The sequence below is a fragment of the Babylonia areolata genome, chromosome 9 (assembly GCF_041734735.1).
Source record: "Babylonia areolata isolate BAREFJ2019XMU chromosome 9, ASM4173473v1, whole genome shotgun sequence".
NCBI lineage: Eukaryota > Metazoa > Mollusca > Gastropoda > Neogastropoda > Buccinidae > Babylonia > Babylonia areolata.
Genome location: NC_134884.1, coordinates 2,003,091 through 2,020,742, shown reverse-complemented (window position 1 = coordinate 2,020,742; position 17,652 = coordinate 2,003,091). Strand labels below are relative to the sequence as shown.

The 17,652-nt window shown below is 40.9% G+C and overlaps 2 protein-coding genes and 1 non-coding gene across 9 annotated transcripts in view; 1 reads left to right on the top strand and 2 right to left on the bottom strand.

Annotated features, from left to right (window-relative positions):
• Positions 1-392: 392 nt before the first annotated feature.
• On the bottom strand, positions 393-6,089 carry LOC143285679 (uncharacterized). Its single transcript, XM_076593077.1, has 4 exons — positions 5,478-6,089; positions 4,669-4,923; positions 1,869-2,009; positions 393-920 (listed from the first exon to the last, which is right to left on the bottom strand). The coding sequence occupies exons 1-4, from the start codon at positions 6,050-6,052 to the stop codon at positions 737-739; spliced, it is 1,155 nt and encodes a 384-aa protein (XP_076449192.1). The 5' UTR covers positions 6,053-6,089; the 3' UTR covers positions 393-736.
• Positions 1,363-1,481, top strand: LOC143286247 (5S ribosomal RNA). The gene has a single exon (XR_013055809.1). It is a non-coding gene; the product is annotated as a 5S ribosomal RNA (ribosomal RNA).
• A 6,013-nt stretch (positions 6,090-12,102) lies between the features above and the next one.
• The window catches only part of LOC143285990 (uncharacterized), a 37,945-nt gene continuing 32,395 nt past the window's right edge, over positions 12,103-17,652 (bottom strand). For all 7 annotated transcript variants that reach the window (XM_076593465.1, XM_076593464.1, XM_076593466.1 and 4 more), the window contains one exon: positions 12,103-16,484. In XM_076593465.1, coding sequence (XP_076449580.1) covers positions 16,301-16,484 — 184 coding nt within the window. In that variant the 3' untranslated portion in view covers positions 12,103-16,300. The remainder of the gene's footprint in view (positions 16,485-17,652) is intronic.

Sequence of the window (17,652 nt, the reverse complement as noted above, 5' to 3'; positions counted from 1 at the left end):
ACCCAGGTAGGCAGCCTGTTGTGCAAATGACTCCGTGTTTGTAAAGTGCTTAGAGCTTGATTTCTGATTGAGGACAGGCACTATATACGAATCCATCTCATATAATGGCGACAATGATAATAAAACAACAAAACAAACGACAAACAAATGCATGAAATTTCAACATCATATCACAACTAATACAATCAAGTACATCACCAAACAAACAAACAAAAAACAACAACAATTATAATACAAATAGAATCGTTTTCCCAAACAGTTAAACATTATCACAAATGAATGGTTCCTCTCAATCTTTAAAACAAACAGACTCATGTAAAACCGTCTGTTTTCAATTTTTTTTTTTCTAAGGGAAAAAAAAAACAAACAAAAAACCAGCATGAGACACCAGAACAAGCACACAAAAACCCCAGCGTGTTGAGACACCAGAACAAACAAACCAAAAAACCAGCGTGTTGAGACACCAGAACAAGCACACAAAAAACCCAGCGTGTTGAGACACCAGAACGAACACACAAAAAAACCCTAGCATGTTGAGACACCAGAACAAGCACACACAAAAAAACCTAGCATGTTGAGACACCATAACAAGCACACAAAAAAACCTAGCATGTTGAGACACCAGAACAAACACACACAAAAAAACCCAGCATGTTGAGACACCAGAACAAACACACACACAAAAAACCTAGCATGTTGAGACACCAGAACAAGCACACGAAGCAGCAAACGAACATCAGCAGTATTTGGGTCGAGAGGCTTTCTTCTCCACACGCACCTTGCCTTCCGAAGTAAAGAGGGTCCGCCAGGGGGCACAATCCACACAGCCCCCCATGTAGCGGATCCGTTTGTACAGTCGTTTGAGTATGTGGTCATTGTACGAGGAATTGGCGTGTGTGAATCCTTCATGGTTCCCTCTCCTGCACAAACACACACACACATGGAAGACCGCAAGCACACACACACACACACACACACCACACACGCAATCATCTGATGAAGGAAACTGAGCATGCATGAGGGAAATGGGTTTTCGGAAGGATCTTTCTTCCGATGCAGTGTTCTTGGCTATGCCTGCAGGAGAGAGGCATCAGGCTATGGGCAAGATAACGAACAGCTGTCACTCACTGCGCTAGTGGGTCATGGTATTGTGTGGGAAATTACACCTTATGCTTAACCATGCTGCTTGACATAATCATACTTAGTGCTTAGAAAGGAAACAATCTGTTCATTATCATACTTGCTGTCAAAACCGAGTTCTGTTCATAGTGATACTTGGTGCTTAAAACTGAGTCGTTATGTTCATTATCATACTTTGTGTCAAAACCGAGTCATTCTGTCTATCAATACACATACTTGGTGCTCAACGGCCATACCACGTTGAAAACACCGGTTCTCGTCCGATCCCCGAAGTTAAGCAACGTCGGGCCCGGTTAGTACTTGGATGGGTGACCGCCTGGGAACACCGGGTGCTGTTGGCAACCTTTTTCAGGAGGAAGGTGGCAGAATGGTTAAGACGCTCAGCTGCCAATACAGAGAGTCCGTGAGGGTGTGGGTTCGAATCCCGCTCTCGCCCTTTCTCCTAAGTTTGACTGGAAAATCAAACTGAGCGTCTAGTCTTTCGGATGAGACGATAAACCGAGGTCCCGTGTGCAGCACGCACTTGGCGCACTGAAAAAGAACCCATGGCAACGAGAGTGTTGTCCTCTGGCGAAATTACGTAAAATGAAATCCACTTTCATAGGTACACAAATATGTAAGCATGCACTCAAGGCCTGACTAAGCGCGTTGGGTTATGCTGCTGGTCAGGCATCTGCTCAACAGATGTGGTGTAGCGTGAAACTGTGTTGCTGCGGTAAAATACGTACTTGGTTGTTTGATGAACGGCAGGGGCAGTTTTGGTGACGTCGACGACCACGTGTTTCTTCTGAATGGCATGCAGCACCACCCAATTGTCGTAGGCTACACGTCCCACCACCACCCCGGGTATACCGTCCCAGGGAAACTTTCTGCAACACCATCGATCCAGGTTAACAGCCCTGCATAAAGCCAATATCCCTCCCTGCACTCCATTTTCATTGCATCCCAGTCCTAAGTCTTCCTTACACCACAGCAGTTAGTCTTCCTCACACCCCAGTAATTAGTCTTCCTCATACCCAGACTTCCTCCCACCCCAGTAATTAGTCTTCCTCATACCCAGACTTCCTCCCACCCCAGTAATTAGTCTTCCTCATACCCAGACTTCCTCACACCCCAGTAATTAGTCTTCCTCATACCCAGACTTCCTCACACCCCAGTAATTAGTCTTCCTCACACCTCAGTAATTAGTCTTCCTCACACCTCAGTAATTAGTCTTCCTCACACCCCAGTAATTAGACTTCCTCGCACCCCAGTAATTAGTCTTCCTCACACCCCAGTAATTAGTCTTCCTCACACCTCAGTAATTAGTCTTTACACCACAGCAGTTAGTCTTCTTCACACCTCAGTAATTAGTCTTCCTCACACCTCAGTAATTAGTCTTCCTCACACCCAGTAATTAGTCTTCCTCACACCCCAGTAATTAGTCTTCCTCACACCCAGTAATTAGTCTTCCTCACACCTCAGTAATTAGTCTTCCTCACACCTCAGTAATTAGTCTTCCTCACACCCCAGTAATTAGACTTCCTCGCACCCCAGTACTTAGACTTCCTTGCACTCCAATAATCAGTCTTCATCACACCTCAGTTATTAGTCTTCCTCACACCTCAGTAATTAGTCTTCCTTACACCCCGGTAATAAGACTTCCTCGCACCCCAGTAATTAGTCTTCCTCACACTCCAGTAATTAGTCTTCCTCACACTCCAGTAATTAGTCTTCCTCACACCCCAGTAATCAGTCTTCCTCACACCCCAGTAATTAGTCTTCCTCACACCCCAGTAATTAGTCTTCCTCACACCCCAGTAATTAGTCTTCCTTACACCCCAGTCATCAGTCTTGCTCACACCCCAGTCAACAGTCATCAGTCATAATGATGTAAATACCTGTCGGTGATAAAGAAATGATCATCATAATGATGTAAATACCTGTCAGTGATAAAGAAATGATCATCATAGTGGTGTAAATACTTGTCAGTGATAAAGAAATGGTCATCAGAGTGGTGTAAATACCTGTCAGTGATAAAGAAATGATCATCATAGTGGTGTAAATACCTGTCGGTGATAAAGAAATGATCATCATAGTGGTGTAAATACCTGTCAGTGATAAAGAAATGATCATCACAGTGGTGTAAATACCTGTTGGTAATAAAGAAATGATCATCACAGTGGTGTAAATACCTGTCAGTGATAAAGAAATGATCATCAGAGTGGTGTAAATACCTGTCAGTGATGAAGAAATGATCATCATAGTGGTGTAAATACCTGTCGGTGATGAAGAAATGATCATCATAGTGGTGTAAATACCTGTCAGTGATAAAGAAGTCCTCAGCCATGGTGATAAAGAAATGATCATCATAGTGGTGTAAATACCTGTCAGTGATAAAGAAATGATCATCATAGTGGTGTAAATACCTGTCAGTGATAAAGAAATGATCATCATAGTGGTGTAAATACCTGTCAGTGATAAAGAAATGATCATCAGAGTGGTGTAAATACCTGTCGGTGATAAAGAAATGATCATCATAGTGGTGTAAATACCTGTCGGTGATGACGAAATGATCATCACAGTGGTGTAAATACCTGTCGGTGATGAAGAAATGATCATCACAGTGGTGTAAATACCTGTCAGTGATAAAGAAATGATCATCATAGTGGTGTAAATACCTGTCAGTGATAAAGAAATGATCATCAGAGTGGTGTAAATACCTGTCGGTGATAAACAAATGATCATCAGAGTGGTGTAAATACCTGTCGGTGATAAAGAAATGATCATCACAGTGGTGTAAATACTTGTCAGTGATCAAGAAATGATCATCATAGTGGTGTAAATACCTGTCGGTGATAAAGAAATGATCATCATAGTGGTGTAAATACCTGTCGGTGATAAAGAAATGATCATCATAGTGGTGTAAATACCTGTCGGTGATAAAGAAATGATCATCACAGTGGTGTAAATACCTGTCGGTGATAAAGAAATGTCACAAATGTCGAGGTCCTGGAGCAGGCAAAGACTATCAGCATCGAGGCAGTGGTGCTAAAGACCCAGCTACGTTGGGCAGGGCACGTGTCCAGGATGGAGGACCACCGCCTGCCCAAGATCGCGCTGTATGGCGAACTGTCCACTGGCCACCGTGACAGAGGAGCACCCAAGAAGAGATACAAAGACTCCTTGAAGAAAGCTCTCGGTGCCTGTCACATTGACCATCGCCAGTGGTCCGCAGTAGCCGCTGATCGAGAGACCTGGCGACGCACCATCCACCAAGCTGTCTCCTCCTTCGAAAACAACCGCAGGGCCAGCCTTGAGGACAAACGCAGAAGGAGGAAGAACCACGACGCTGCAGCCGCGAACCCAGACCAGACTTTCCCTTGCAACCGCTGCGGCCGACTCTGCTTTTCCCGCATTGGGCTTGTCAGCCATGAGCGTGCCTGCATCAGACGTGGACAACGCCCTTCCTAGATCTTCGTCAGCGAAGCCAGGCCATGATGATATGATATGATGATAAAGAAATGATCATCATAGTGGTGTAAATACCTGTCGGTGATAAAGAAGTCCTCAGCCATGGCCATGAAAAGTTTTCCCCTGTCCTTTGCAATGCGAGTGATGTTGTCAAAGGTTGCAGACTCCGCTTCTGTAACCATGGCAACGTTGGTGCGTCTGCCAATGACAAGTAGCGGATGCTTGTCAAGAGGCAAGGCTGGATCGTCAAGGATGGCACGCAAACTGTCCAGCAGTCCTTTCGTGAACAGGATGTCCCCATTGGCAAAGGCGTACAGGGTAGAGTTGAAACTGCACACATTAAGCACGGGACAAAACCTGAACACACCAATGACATGGGATGAAATCTATACACACCAATCACGTGGGGTAAAACCTGTACACACCCAACATGACGTTAACTTCATGCCGCTTATTCAGAGACGGAGAGCATAATCAGACTAATAGTAATAGTAACAGTCCAACCATTTTTGTACACTTTCAAGGATGTGCATTTGTGACTGTGGTTCCGATAGAAAATGAACCCTACTGAGAGCATCCACATAAACAGACAACACCACAGTGCAGACACTTCAATCACCACTCAAATTCCTTTTTTTTTTTTTCTTTTCATGGACAGCCGTACTTAAGGCGTCAGGGTAAAATCTTTACCAGATGGACTCTGTTTTTAGTATTTTTTGTTGGTGTTTTTTGCTGGTTTTTTGTTTTTCACTTTCTATTCTTTTTGTTTTGTTTTAGTCGTCATTTTGTTTTTAGGAAGGACCCCCGACAGTTGTTCAAACATGAAATATCGGTTGCTGTTGCTGCTGTTTCTCAAGCAGAAGGATCCCTGTACAGAAACTCACTTGCTCATGGCATCCAGGTACATGTTTTTCAGGACAGGCACACCAATGGCTGTTCTGGACACCGGTAACGTCTCCCAGCCAAACTTTTGCGCCTGAGAGGTCATCTCAGTTTCGTTGGAGAAGAGGACGGGCGTGACCAGAGGCTTCAGCTGCGCCCAGTTCCTCAAGGTGATCCTCCTGACAGTGTTGAGGTCCTTCCGGCCTCCCCAGGTCGAGAACAACGTCAGCAGGGGCACGGCACTGGCGTTGGGCGGGCCTGGACCATCCTTGACGGTGGAGCCTTCTGGCAAGTTCCGTGAGTGGCTGGTGGTAGTGTTCAGCAGGGAAGAGGAGGAGGAGTTGGAAGGCTGGGTTCTGGAGCTGCTGCTGCTGCTGAGGGTGGGTGGGATGGAGGGCACAGCCTGACGGCGGAGGAAGGAGCGGGAGAAGAAGGAGGTGGAGGGAGACAGGGAGATGTGGTAGTACAGCAGCACGTAGAGAGCCGAGCAGCACAGCGCCAGCACCACCAGCACCCCCCAGAAGTGTCTCCTGAACGTCCCCCAAACCCCGCTCCCACCCCTGCCCCCAGTCGTCATGGTGACACTGCAGCCCTCAGCACCTTTCGTTCACCTGGGTCCTGTTCTCTTCTCAGTGCTGGTGGCCTTCGTTACCTTCCTGGCGCCATTTACCTGCCTGCTGTTTACTGAAACATACAGACAGGGCTCTGGTTTTCATGGAATGCTGAGATTTGTACAACACTGGGGACACTCCGAGACAAATTGAAATCCATCACCAATAGTATTCATGCAGAAAACGCTTTGTTACTCATGGAATACTGATGAAGAAAACATGGACGCTCCATGATCAAGTGAAATTCATCACCAATAGCATTCAAGCCACTGAAACGTGGTGCATTGTTATTCATGGAATATTTCTCAACAAAACTGGGACACTCCATATGGATAAACTGAATTTCATCAACTATTACTATCCATGCCAGTTAAAAAAGCATTTACTTATTTATTCATTCATTCATTCATTTATCTATTTATTTATCTATCTATTCATTTATTTACTTATTGGTTTATCTATTCAGTCAGTCAGTCAGCTAGTTAGCTAGCTAGTTTGTTACTTAGGTAGTTAGTTAGTAACCAATATGGTATTCTATTAGAACACAATTTACTCATCCCATTTCAATTACTAAACAATGACTATTACTGTTAAATTTGATTTATGAAATCATGTTTGCACTGGGCAGTTGACCAATATAAGGTTTTCTCACTTAGATTCCTTTTAAAGTGCTACACAAATTATATCCGGCTTCAGCTAAAATGTGGGGAACATTGCAAATCCATTATGATCTGTAAACCTTTTTGTATGTTCAAATCAGATGGTATGATACTTTGGTGGTTGTTTTTTTGTTGTTGTTTTTTTCTGAATCACCAGATACAAAAGAAGTACAAAATCTAATTTGTCTTGTTTGGTGGGGACTGAGAGTGGGTACATTCCAGTATTAAGTTATTTGTTGTACTTATCCTCAGTCTAAACATAAACACACGGACACAGACACACAGACACTAAGGTTTGCAGACAACCAAAATGTTTCCCATATAAATACAGCAAGGCGCCATCATCTTTCACTGACAAGTCTGGTATATTTGTGAACCCATAACCTTTTACCAATATCAAATCCAGGACCCATAACCCTAGACAGTGAACAAATCCAAGGCCCATAACCCTAGACAGTGAACAAATCCAAGGCCCATAACCCTAGACAATCAACAAATCCTAGACAGTGAACAAATCCAAGGCCCATAACCCTAGACAGTGAACAAATCCAAGGCCCATAACCCTAGACAACAAATCCGAGGCCTATAACCCTAGACAATGAACAAATCTGTAGAATCAGCCCTGTAAGTGTGTGGTCTTTTATGGATTGGTAGGGCAGACAGTTTGTTGACAGCCTTGAAGCAGACATCAAGTCGAGTCGCAGACAACTGTCTTCCTCAATTCTCATCAGCTGATGTTATCGGAACCAGAGCAAGGCTTGATCATTTAAACTAAGAGCCATTACTCTACAAAATCCAAGGCCCATAAACCCAGACAGTGAACAAATCTAAGGCCCATAACCATAGACAATGAACAAGTCCACGGCCCATAATCCTAGACAATGAACAAATCCACGGCCCATAATCCTAGACAATAGAAATACATACATATAAAAATTCAAGACCAGAAAAGCATATCTGTTACTGTGTTAATGAAAAAAAATTCGAGGAGAGAGATGAACAAAACTGTCTACTTTGACTGAGAATCATAATAAAAAGAAGAAAAGGCATTTTAACAACACGTGCCTTTCACTCTAGGACCATCACAATGAATGAATGGCTTTAACAAAAATACACAGATGTAAATGAAATAGTTATCCATGTATATCTACAATGCGACATAGGACAATAAATTTCATAAGTATAATGCACACTGCCACAGTCCAGTTTAGAAACACACACACACACACACACACACACACACACAGAGAGTCTTTCTTTAGATCTGAATTCTCTCCCACTCCCCAGCCCAACCCCCACCCCACACTAATTTCTCTTTCAAAATGGTGGCTAGCAATTGCCTAAAAGCAGTCAGTAAATCATTGTAGGCCTAAAGGAATGTTTCCAGTTGCTGTTTGAAAGAAAACAGTGATGTGGAGTCAAGTGTCTGAAAGAGCATGGAAGAAAATTCCAGAGATGTTAAACTGAACAACGGAAGCTTTTTGCTCAATGTTACTTTCTGTTGACAAAACCTGTGATTTTGAAAGGTCTAGTGTCAGCTGAACATCTGTGTTCCTTCCAAACTCTGCACACGAATTTCTAGATTCTTAGGACCTGGTCGACGTTTCAAGACTAGGCTCCCTACCACTGAACACATTCTATTAAACTTGCGTGACCATATGTATTCAATCAACCAACCGTAGATTACATCATTAGAATTTAGAAATTTATCAACAACAAAACAAAATAGTAAAATAAAATTCCTTACTGTTCGTGTTAGAATTATTAAAAACACAACGTAGCCAAACCGGATCAATCCACTTTTGCCTGTCGAATCATGTGGCAGAAAAACATATTTCAATGTACCACAGGGGAGAAAAATCAACACTGTACCAAAATTTGAAAAAACGTCACATAATTTTTTTTTTTTTTTTTTTAAAGTTTGATCGCGTCATGATCCACTGATAATGACGTAAAATTAAGGCGGGAAACAACACGAAAGCGACATGACGGAAACTATAGGTTTAAAAGATGCACAAATTCAAAAGAGACACTATATAGTCTCACGACCTGTCGATAGATTGAAGATATGTCACTTTTTCGCCCATGCGCAATAGGACTTGATGTAACCGACAATTCTTGTGCAATGATAACCGAATTTGTTTATTTTGTATGCTTGTTGGGGACATTTATGCAGTGAGTTTATTTGGGGCCTTTGCGCAGTTGTCTTTCTCAATAAAGTTTAGCTGCCTTTTTCGCCTCCCGTCAATTATTATTGTTATCGCGAATTCTTGATTGAATGCCCGTGTCGAAGTTGATCTCGAAGTGTGTGCTCATCGTGTTCCGATCACAGTATTTGATATGCATGCACATTCTCGTTTGTGCGTGTCCAATTAGAAAATAAAATAAGATAAAATAAATCGTATGCAGAAAACACGTCGATGTTGTAGTTAGCATATGATTTTCAAACATACGTAGTGTAAGACCTTCCCATTGAGTAAAAAAAACCACAAAGCCTTTTTATGCCTGGAGTCGTGTCTTAAAATGTAATAATAATTCAATGCTTTAGATGAGTGAAATCTGTGAAAAGAAAATGATCTCCCTAACTGATAATTATAGTTTTCAGCCCGAAAGTATAAGGTCCCATTAACGGGCACACTGACCGACTGAGAGATGTACGTATTAAAGTATACCTTCCATACTTAGCAAAAGAAGCTCCATTTTCAACAACAAAAATATTAATCAGTTGTTCATTGTGTCAGTATCATATAAAAATGCTAGTGTTCTGTAAAAATAAAAAGAAGAAGAATGTGACAGTAATCTTTTGGTGAAAATATTCAAATTCATTTTGTGCCCTTCCCAAAATGCAATATCATCATGAGAGAATGCATGGAAAGAGCTGGTCTTTTGCTGTTTCGTGTCAAATGTCGTATTAACTGACTGTAATTATTTCAAGAGAAAATGACAATATTAACGTTTACTATGGACACTAACACACACACACACACACACACACACACACACACACACACACACACACACACACACACTGGGTTATTACATAGACTCACAGCATTTATAGATTTTCTGGATCACTAAGTCAATATGTTGTTGATTTTCCTCATGAAATAGTGTCGTGCTGTTCGGAGTTGTTCAGTCTCTCCGAAGACTGATGGTACTGTGAATGCTGAAACCTGTAGGGAGTTCCAGAGTTCAGTCACCGTAAGAGGGTGGGCGATGTAGATCAAAGACTGAGTTCAGTGGATTTGTTTAGGAATCATGTCACTTGTTGTTACTGTGTTGCCTGCTGTGTGTGTGAGTGTGTTGTTGTTGTTGTTTTCTCTCCTCGTTTTGGGGTTGTTGATTTTTGTTGTTGTGGTGGTTTGGGGTTGTTTGGTTTTTGTTTGTTTGTTTGTTTTGTTGATGTTTTTTTTTCGTCGTTAATCCATCAACCATGTGCATATATTGTCCTGATACTGTATCTCAAGTACGACGAAGACTGTAAAGAACGAAAATCAAATTGTCGAAAAGTATTGAGCATGCGCGCACACATGCGTGTGTGTGTGTGTGTGTGTGCGTGCGTGCGTGTGTGTGTGTGTGTGTGTGCGTGCGTGTGTGTGTGTGTGCGCGTGCGTGTGTGCATGTGTGTGCGTGTGTTTAAATAATACAGGCACCCAAAGTGCCGTTGCCAAATTTAAGTTCTCAAGGCCAACAACGGATTAAGGGAAGCAATTGTAGTAGCACTGCATGCTGTCCACTATCAGGTTGTCTCCCATTAATTGAAAAATGGTCACAATTTCAAACGCACAGAAAGAAAGGGTTAGAGAGGGGCAGAGAGAAAGGTCTACCATCGATTGCATATTGGGCTGTGTATGTAATAATATGAAATAAAAATGTCTAATTATTTTCTGTGGTGAAACAATTTTAATTAGAAAAAAATGGGAACAATTTTGAACTGGCAATACATACATTTCTTTAATAACTTTAGGACATAAAAGAAGCTATTGTTTAAAAACTCAGAACCTAAAAGGACAAATGTGTATAACTTTCTTTATGCAGTTAAGCAGAATTTTATGCAATGGACATTTTGAACTGGCAACACACTTTTTTTTTCTGACAGAACATAAAAATGGTGTTTTATTTGGGCTTTGTTTTTCTTTCTTTTTCTTTTCTTTGTGTGTGTGTGTGTGTGTGTGTGTGTGTTTCCTTTTTCTTTTTTTTTTAACACATGCACACAAATGTAATGATTGTAACTGTGCACTATTAAAACAGAAATTAAAGTTGCAGGGGGGAATTGAAAATTAAAAAAAAAATTATTTCCCCACTATTTTATTTGATTTTAACATTATTTTATGGTTTACAAACAGACGTACAATAATATTTAAAGTGATTGTGTACTAATTTGTTTTTCTTTTCTTTTCGATGAAGAAAAAAGAAACATACATTAAAAGATTAATGATTTTTTTTTTAAAGGGGGGTGTGGGGAGGAAGAGGGGGCCTTAATATTTGTTCCTCGCATTTTCCATTACATTGATTTTCCTATACTTTCCTGCACATGTTTTTCTCATATTTTCCTGCACATGTTTTCACCACTTAGGTAAATATGAAAACACATCCACCATGATATGTGAACAAGAAAAACAGCTGCAATTTCAGGACCAGTGTCTTGCAATATGGCTAGTTTGTTGTTGATATTTTATACAGTATCTCAGTGTATCTCATGGGTGGAATTACATATATTACAGTATTGACAATATCAATAAGTGATGCATAACAAAATGTAAACTATCCTGAAGCAATCTAATCTTGGATCATGCGACATTATTATGACATAGTATAATGTTTCACGCAACATTTTTACATGCTATTAATTTCCACAATTAATATGGCTGATAAAATAGTATAGTTGAGTATTTCTTCTGTTTTGTGATATCATCATTTGCAAATAATGCCAATTCCATATTCAGCTTTACATTTGAGGAGGTTTCACACTTTTCCTTCAAAACATTTTCTAAGTCCTTCCTATACAGCCAATGAAACATACAGTGCCATAAGTAGTGCTGAATTGTATCTTTCTCATTTTTACAGAAATTGCATGTCACTGTTCATTATACCCCCTCGCCCCCCTCCCCTCCCCCCATTGTTGTTTTTCAGGATTTTGTCTGTAACCAGTATATCATATCATGATGTATTCTAATTTAGAGCATAAAATAAATAAATAAATAAATGATTAAATAAATAGATAATATAATATGATATGTTATAATATGATATGATACCATATAACATAACATAACATAACAACATACCAACCACACAAGCAAACCATCAACTTCTTTGCAACACTCTGTCAACAGAGAATCTGACACAACAAAAAGTCTAAATGTGAAACTTTTAATCCCCTAATTGAAACAGTGTACACATTAACAAAACTGAACCAACCATTTGAAAAACAAAACATAACATTGTTGATGATAAATGGCATCCATAAAAACCGTTCAAGATCCAAGTTCTGGTGGTCACTCAGCTCATTCATTCATAACTGGATGAAGCACAATGTGATGGCACCCAGCAAACACTGCTTGTCTTGTGATGCTTATATAAAGTGAATGATCGATCCAAAGAGGTAGATTTACCACACTGAACATGCCATGCCATCAGTACTGCAATCACTCCTGTTGAAAACAGAAACGCCTACTTCATCAGTAACATCAGAACTTTCAGAACTGCAGCAAGTAATTTCTCAATTTCAAAAAAACAAAACAAAAACAAAAACTCAAACTGATTTTTTTCCCAAAATTATCCCCCAAAACAAACCACAGGAGGAACTCAATCTCTTGCAAATACACACACAGAACTATCATTGTAGACAGAGAACTACCAATACCAGGTGGTCATGAAGCTGGTACATATCATATGCTACACTGCTGCCAAATCATTTGGGTGGTGTTCAGCAGTGCCTGTTTAAATTCAATATAAACAGGACACCAACTTCTAACAACCTTTTTTCTTTAACACTAGATGTGGTGTCATGTATATGGATCGAATCTGTACACTGACAACTCCCTGAAACTAAAACTGAGGCACACCCGTGAAAGTGGATTATGGCTGCCTACATGGCAGGGTAAATAAACAAAAATGGTCATACTGGTAAAGTGTTACATGTCAGCATGGGTGCGTCCATGTTTTGTTGTCCATGACTAAAACCTGATTGAATGACACAGGAAATGAATGATGAGCGCCCAATGGCAACCGTCAGTCTGCTGTACCCAGTAAGGCTGCCTGTTGTGCAAATGACTCTGTGTTTGTAAAGTGCTTAGAGCTTGGTCTCTGAATGAGGATAGCTACAATATAAGAACCCATCTCATATCATAATGGTGACAATAATTGCAACAGAGCCAGAATGAGTGAGCACACCCCATGTGAGAAGACACATCTTCCACGACTGTCTCCATGAATCTGCTGATGCAGAGTCCCTGAGAGTCTGGGTTTGAATCCTGCTCTCCCCCTTTCAACTAAGTTTGACTGGAAAATCAAACTGAACGTCTAGTCGTTCGGATGGGACAACAAACCAAGGTCCTGTGTGCAGCACATACTTAGCGTACTGGAAAAGAACCCATGGCAACGGAGAGTGTTGTCCTCTGGTGAAATTCGTAAAAGCTGTTGTTGACTTTTACATTTATGTTCCCCATATTGTTTACTTGTCTATGTTGTGATAATGCACCTGACCAAATTTCTCCAGTTGGAGATAATAAAGTTATTCTTATTCTCATTCTTCTGCAGAAATCCACGCTGATAGGTAAATAAATACATATATGCAAGCACTCAAGACATACCTAAATGATTTGGATTATGCTGCTGGTCAGGCATCTGGCTAGCAGATGTGGTGAGGCATATACAAATTTGTCCGAACACAGTATCGCCTCCTTGAAAAATTGAAACTGAAACTGAAACAGTGATGGAGGCAGAAGATGTTGAAAGGAACTGCCCACTGGAATGAGGAATGGGGGGGACTGTGAAGCGACAATGAGAACAGGGCATCAAGAACAAGTCTGAGACAAACGGTTCAGCATTTCTTATAATGATGTACAGTCAGGAGCAGGAGGAGGACAACACAGCTTTTGAGGTCCATTTTGGTTCAGGACTATTGTACTGTATTGTATTGTAATTTGTATTGTATTGTATTGTACTGGTCATAGTCCAACATGAATGGCTATCTTACAAACATTGTACTGAACTGCATTGTATTGGACTGTATTCTGTACTGTACTCTACTGTGCTGTACTATATTGTCTTGTATTTATATTGTGCTGTGCAATGCCAAGTTGTATCGTATTGCACTGTCTCATATTGTATTGCATTGCATTGTTATGTGCTGTACTGTACTGTATTGTATTGAACTGTTATGTGCTGTACTGTACTGTATTGCATTGTACTGTTATGTGCTGTACTGTATTGTATTGTATTGTACTGCATTCTATTGTATGCACTGCGTTGAATTGTGTTGCATTGTGTTGTGTTGTATTGAATTGTATTCTACTGTGTTGCTTTTCGTTATAACAGATTTCTCTGTGTGATACTGTGGATTTCTGTGGAGAATGCATCACTAGAAATCTGTGGCACTGGTAGGTGTGGGTTGTTTTTTCTTCTTCTCCTCCTTTTCTTCTACTTTTTTCTGTCTGCAAACACATCACTTTACTTTGGCAGGATTGTTCCCACAGACGGCCCCCTTTTTTTTGTGGGTTCTTTTTCATGCTGGACATAGGACCTTGGTTCACCATCTCATCCAAAAGACTACATGACACGGCTGTATGCTGTGCTCCCCGACACTGCTGGACCTGAGAGATACAGACACATGCAGGGATGTCCAGGAAATCTGAGCAACAATCAAATGAGGCAGCCACACAATGGAAAACTCTTGGCTCCAGTCTTCCCATGCATTTTGCGATACAGCTCACTCTCTCCCATTCGTTGGCCAAAGGCTGACAAATGTCCCACAGTGATTAATCTCACACATGGGGTTTGAACTTCTGTCCTTCACATATCAGTCAAGATCAATTCACCACAGCAGCTAGAATACATACATACATACATACATAAATACATACATATCATTACATATCTGTGTGTGTGTGTGTGTGTGTGTGTGTGTGTGTGTGTGTGTGAGTGTGTGTGTGTGTGGCTTTTGTTGCTGCTGTTGTTGTTGCTGCTGCTGCTGCTGCTTCTGTTGTTGGGCAGCATTCTACTGATTTGTACTGGATGAATCAAATAAAACAGACAGAAACTGTTGTCCAAGTCCATCTAAAAATTCTGAAAATTTATATGTTCAACGGTATAGCATGAAATATCTTCACAAAGAAAAACTAGATCTAAAAAACGACACTATGTGTGTGATCCCACATTGCGTTGTACGTTGCAACATATGCTGGCAGCCATATATACATGCTCACAAACACCGTTATTGAATAAACTCACACACAAACATACGTGCACACACACACACACACACACACACACACACTGATTTGTAGGTAAACCTGAAAGCCCCAAACTTTTTTTCTTTTTTTTTTTCTTTGTGGGAGAACTTGCTCTTGATTGACAGGGGAACATGAAAACCCCAAAATGTTTAAAGGAAAGCAGTGGAACATTGCTTCCCTACTGGGCCAGGAGTAAACTTGTGTACGTCAATCAGAGATGACTGATATGTACACGTGAGATCCTCACGTCCACTGGAGGCAGCACCCAGGACGCTGCAGGACGTGGCTGAAAGGTCCAGGGGAAACAACCCCTGTTCCTGGACAGGGGGGAGAACTGTGTCAGAGGGAGATGACTGCTGAATGACATGGGAATGCATATGTTGCGGATCAGGGCTAAATGGTGTCAAGGGCTTTTTTTTTTTTTTGCTTTTTCTTTCTTTCTTTTCTTTTTTTTTTTTCTTTTTCTTTCTTTCTTTTCTTTTTTTTTCTTTCTTTTCTTTTTTTTTTTTTCTTTTTTTTTTTTTTTTTTTCTTTTTGCCACATACAATAACAGGCTTTTTGGTCTGACTCAGCCTGTTCCCTGGAATTATTCTGGTCAGATATTACAAACACACACAAAAAAAACCCCAAAATAATAATACAACAACGATACAATTAAATGCATTAACAAACAACAACAAAAACCGTATAATTTTTTTTTTTTTTTAAAGCACAAATTTCTAAAGATCTTAAAACAACAAAACAAACAACAAACAAATGCATGAAATTTTCAAAACATTATGACTACTAATACAATCAAATACATCAGCAAACACACACCAAATCAAAAAAACTAAACAAAACAATCAAACATTATATCATACACACAGAATCATTCATCCAAACATTTAAATATTATCACAATTGAAAGGTTCCTCTCAAGCTTTAAAACAAACAGCGAGTCATGTAAAACACATCTGTTTTCGATTTGGGGAGCGGGCTGGGGGCAGAGTGGGGGGTGGGAGGGGAGGGGTGGGTGGGTGGGAGTAGGGGAAACACCCCCCCAAAACACCCAACGTATTGAGACACCAGAACAAGCACACGAAGCAGCAAACGAACATCAGCAGTGTTTGGGTCGAGAGGCTTTCTTCTCCACACGCACCTTGCCCTCCGAAGTATAGAGGGTCCGCCAGGGGGCACAATCCACACAGCCCCCCATGTAGTGGATCCGTTTGTACAGTCGTTTGAGTATGTGGTCATTGTACGAGGAATTGGCGTGTGTGAATCCTTCATGGTTCCCTCTCCTGCACAAACACACACACACACATGGAAGAATGGAAGCACACACACACACACACACACACACACACACACACACACACATGCACACACACGCAATCATCTGATGAAGGAAACTGAGCATGCATGAGGGAAATGGGTTTTCGGAAGGAATCTTTCTTCCGATACAGTGTTCTTGGCTATGCCTGCAGGAGAGAGGTATCAGGCTATGGGCAAGATAACGAACAGCTGTCGCTTACTGCACCAGTGGGTCATGGTATAGTGTGGGAAATTACACCCTTTGCTTAACCATGCTGCTTGATCATGTTATCCTATAATGATGTACATATCTGGTGCATTACTGTATCACTGTGTTGATAAACATACTGGGTGTGTTACCATGTCATTCTGTTGAGAAACAGACTGCGTGCTTTCTGTCATTCTGTTGAGAAACATACTGGGTGCTTTCTGTCATTCTGTTGAGAAACATACTGTGTGCTTTCTGTCATTCTGTTGAGTAACATTATGGGTGCTTGACATCATTCTGTTGAGAAACATGCTGCCTGCTTTACGTCATTCTGTTGAGAAACATACTGGGTGCTTTACGTCATTCTGTTGAGAAACATACTGCATGCTTTCTGTCATTCTGTTGAGAAACATACTGTGTGCTTTACGTCATTCTGTTGAGAAACATACTGCATGCTTTCTGTCATTCTGTTGAGTAACATACTGGGTGCTTTACATCATTCTGTTGAGAAACATACTGGGTGCTTTACATCATTCTGTTGAGTAACATACTGTGTGCTTTACGTCATTCTGTTGAGAAACATACTGGGTGCTTTACATCATTCTGTTGAGAAACATACTGGGTGCTTTACATCATTCTGTTGAGAAACATACTGGGTGCTTTCTGTCATTCTGTTGAGAAACATACTGGGTGCTTTCTGTCATTCTGTTGAGAAACATACTGCGTGCTTTCTGTCATTCTGTTGAGAAACATACTGGGTGCTTTACGTCATTCTGTTGAGAAACATACTGGGTGCTTTCTGTCATTCTGTTGAGTAACATACTGTGTGCTTTCTGTCATTCTGTTGAGAAACATACTGGGTGCTTTCTGTCATTCTGTTGAGAAACATACTGGGTGCTTTACATCATTCTGTTGAGAAACATACTGCGTGCTTTCTGTCATTCTGT

What these genes read in the sequence shown, in the direction of transcription:
- LOC143285679 (XM_076593077.1), bottom strand. Translation starts at nt 6,052, where the DNA reads ATGACGACTGGGGGCAGGGGTGGGAGCGGGGTTTGGGGGACGTTCAGG. An exon ending in GACTTCTTTATCACCGACAG is followed by an intron (nt 2,010 to 4,668) that starts GTATTTACACCA and finishes ATGGTGTTGCAG; the next exon opens with AAAGTTTCCCTGGGACGGTA. An exon ending in GCCGTTCATCAAACAACCAA is followed by an intron (nt 921 to 1,868) that starts GTACGTATTTTA and finishes GTGTTTGTGCAG; the next exon opens with GAGAGGGAACCATGAAGGAT.